We start from the raw sequence: 3,890 nt of genomic DNA, 5'->3' as shown, positions 1-3,890 counted from the left end.
CGCTGTTCTTGTTCTGTCCACCTCTCCTTTTCTTTCTAATTGACACTCTAAATATTTGCTTTAGTTATGTTACTTATAATCATTTATATAAGCTATTTAACATTAATGCATAATTACCATTCAGCCAGAATAATAATTATGTGTAATCAAAATTGTTTGCTATAGCTTTTATACTAACATCTTTACTGCATAATAATTTGCCATTTGAAACACAGTCACCCATAGAGATGAATGGGTAGATCTTTTATCCTTACAACAAATCTACCTTATCTAATACTGGGTTTTCATGAACTCTTCATCTAATCCATAGCTCAAAGAACCAGGTTCTTTATTTGATATTAACCTGTTAAGAACTTAAGAACAAGCTGTCCTGGAACTGTCATTCAAACTTTAGAATGAACACTGCCTGCCTCCACCTGAACCAGAGCCTCAGCCCCTAACAACAGATTCACTCTAATTAGAAATCAAGAAATAGGTTCTTCAAGTGATACAGCATAAACAGTTTCTCATATCTGTACAATTTCCCTGTGTACACTAAGTGTATTACATTCTTTCTGTAGGTCTTGCAGTCTGGGGTAAACGCCCAGGGTTGGGCTTGTACTAAAGTTAAATGCAAAAAGAGGAATGGAAATCAACATGTTAAAAAAAAGTAATTGAAGTACCTTTTGGTACCTCTGTGTCACTATCCGCTTCTGAATCAGATGCAATTGCATTCTTGCGTTTCATTCGCAAAACTTCATCTTCACTATCACTGCCTCGTGCAGATTCTGTAAGAGTAAAATTAGAGGTTCTGCATAATCACAGTCATATTTCATAGATTTGAATTTTGTGTTTTAAAAGCAACATTGAGGATAAACATTGTACGGGTGCATCCATACAACAGAAAACTACTCAGTATTGACTAAGAAGGTGCTTTTGATACATGAAACAATTTGGATGAATCTCAAATGCACTATGCTAATTGCAAGAAGCCTAAGTCAAAGAAAGAAGTCTATATACCATATGATTCCATTTAAATGGTAGCATTCTCAAAAAGACAAAACTTTAGTGACAAAACAGACCAGTAGCTGTCAGGGGTCAGAGGTGAGGGAAGAAGTCTTTCAGGGTGACAAAACTGTACTGTATCTTGACTCTGGTGGTGGTAGTTATACAAATCTATACATGCATTAACATTGAAAGAACTGTACATACATACACAAAAATCAACTTACTGTAGTTAATTAAAAAATAAAGGTGATAAACATTGGTTTCTGTAAATAGAAAAACTTGGTAGCATGAGAAAAGCAGTACTTAAGATTAAATTTATCTGTAACTCATTAGAGAAAAAAAAAAGGTAAAAATACTGCAATGGAAAAGACGAACACATAACTTACCTGGATGGTATAATTGTTTACCTAATTGTAAACTTTAAGAAAATCAACTGAACCACTGTAGAAGCTAGTTAATTAAGCAGAATGACCAGCCAGCTACAAGATTCCCTACTATGACTCTAGTCTTAGGTTAGTCTACTATTATTTGAGAAGTAGAACATGAGTCTCAATGATTCTGATAATAATAAAAATAACTCTACCTAGAACTAGTTACTACAGTCTATATAGGCCTATATCCATCTCTGGAAATCTTCTGACCTCTTTTTCTAAACAATGCCAAAATGTGTTCTTGAAAACTATCCTGTGAGGTATGTATTACAGGAGACAAAAACCGCCTCCCCTGATATTTAAGCTAAGGAAATAGGACTAATATGTAGTTATAATCAATCACCTACATAAATGAAGCAATCCAGATAAGACTTCTGGAAGACTTTTAACCTAATCAAGGTAAATTTTTAGTAATACAAAAAATAAATAAGATCGCTACATTTAAAAAATATTCTATATGAAGAATGTGTTAACCTGAGCAGAATAGTGTAAACAACTATTATAAAAGGGGGTCCAGAGCCAAAGGCCATCTGTATGTTTCCAGTATTCTTTAGGGAATGAGTGTTTGACATAAGCACATCTCCCTAGGGTCAAAATGCCTGCTTCAAGCTATCATAATTCAAGGAGATCATCTAGCTGTTTTTCCATTTTCTGGATGTTATGTTCCCCAGGCAACCTGCTGATTATTATAAACTGGCTTCCAATGTAGATTTTCCCGAAGGGAAGAATACAATGATAAGAGAAATCACTGAGCCTCTTGAAACAATTTTGCAATTTAATTTTCTTGTGAATTTAATTAGTTTGAGTAAACTTGGAACCTGGTTACCTCTGGATGATCAAATTTTGGATTTAAAAACCTGAGCCAGAACATGTTCACACCTCAATACAGCTACGCTATGGGGACATTTCAATAGTATTATTTTTTTTCCCAACAAGCAAATCCATTCTCACCTAAGGCAGGCTCTTCAGTTACCCAAAGAAATGGAACAACCTCTATTCATTTTATAACTACTCTCACACTATACATCCTTCTCTAAGACTGTCCTCTTTAATTTTTTTTCTTCCTGATATAGCATCAATTAACAAACGGGAGGGGGATAGAAATAATGCAAAGATTAGGAAAATTTTTAAAAAGCAAAATGTAAAAATTAGAAAAGGCCGAAATGAAGGGACAGGAGAGAAAAAAATAGGGTACTAAAGATGACACTGCGAAAAGAATAAATGGGATGCACCTGTATCTAGATGCTTCTACTAACCCAGTGGTTGGCAAACTGCGGCCCCTTGAATGTGGCTCTTCCACAAAATACCACGTGCGGGCTCGCACGTACAGTGCGATTGAAACTTCGTGGCCACACCCAAGGGGCCAAAGAGCCACATGTGGCTTGCGAGCCGCAGTTTGCCGACCACTGTACTAACCCATTTTGACTCTCATAAATGAATTACCTGATTTATGGTCCTGTTCTTCTTCATCATCTGAATGCCTGCGTTCTTCGTCTGAGGCCTGTGGCCTTTCATCATCAGAATTTTGCATTTTCTCCTCATCAGACATCTGTGGCCGTTCATCATCATCGGAATTCTGTTTCTCATCATCATTATCAGAAGCTGCTGGCTGTTCATCATCAGAATTAACCTTCTCCTCCTCAGACAGTTGTCTCTCATCATCTGAAAGCTGAGGCCTGTCCTCATCATCTGTGTTCTGCATTTTCTCATCATCGTCAGAATTCTGCAACTTATCTTCATCAGATCCTTGTGCCCTCTCCTCATCGTCAGAATTTTGTATCTTTTCATCATCCGACTGGTCGCTTTTATCTTCTCTGTCCCATTTTTCATCATCTGAATGTGCTTTTTCAGATCCTTCTGCTTCTGAGTGATGGCTCCCTCCATCTGATCCATGACCTTCATCTTCATCATCATTATGGGCTTCCGATCCACTATGCTGATCGACATCTGAAGGGTCGTTGTCTTCACGGTCAGAATGCTCAGAAGGTTCTGATCTATTGTCTGACCTTTCAGAGTGATTATCACTCCCACTCTGATGAGAAGCTCCCTCATCTTCACTGTCATCTCCAAACAGTTCTTTATTACTTGGTTTTCCTGAATCACCTCTTTCATCCTGATCACTTTCGCTTCCAGATGCATTACTGCCAGATGCTGCATTCTCTTGATCAGAATCCGAGTCTGATCCAGAATCAGAATCTATGGAATCATATAAACACTGGGTGATGTCAGCAAAAAGAAAGGCAGAGTAAGCAACATCAAAAGCCCATCGTGACATAAAAGCAATGAAAACACTTGTTAAAAACTGTTAGTATCAATTTTCTTGGTACTCTGGAAACTAACCAAAAGTTGCAGCAACCAGGAGAATCCTTTAACAAAAAACCCCAGCTGGCCCTAGCTGGGTTTGCTCAGTGGTAGAGCATTGGCCCGTAGACTGAAGGATCTGGGTTTGATCAGCCCAGGGCACATATCTCA

At 37.6% G+C, this 3,890-nt stretch overlaps 1 protein-coding gene across 3 annotated transcripts in view; it reads right to left on the bottom strand.

Annotated features, from left to right (window-relative positions):
- Positions 1-3,890, bottom strand: part of LEO1 (LEO1 homolog, Paf1/RNA polymerase II complex component) — a 25,800-nt gene that overhangs the window by 18,311 nt on the left and 3,599 nt on the right. For 2 of the 3 annotated variants that reach the window (XM_023751637.1, XM_006085950.3), the window contains exons 2-3: positions 2,862-3,614; positions 663-767 (exon numbers count right to left, since the gene is read on the bottom strand). In XM_023751637.1, coding sequence (XP_023607405.1) covers positions 663-767; positions 2,862-3,614 — 858 coding nt within the window. Of the gene's footprint in view, positions 1-662; positions 768-2,861; positions 3,634-3,890 lie in introns of all 3 variants that reach the window. The other variant, XM_023751636.1, reaches the window with a different exon arrangement.

The sequence above is a fragment of the Myotis lucifugus genome, unplaced genomic scaffold (genome assembly GCF_000147115.1).
Source record: "Myotis lucifugus unplaced genomic scaffold, Myoluc2.0 scaffold_23, whole genome shotgun sequence".
NCBI lineage: Eukaryota > Metazoa > Chordata > Mammalia > Chiroptera > Vespertilionidae > Myotis > Myotis lucifugus.
The sequence above is the reverse complement of the archived record's forward strand: the minus strand, read 5'-3'. Positions and strand labels throughout refer to the sequence as shown.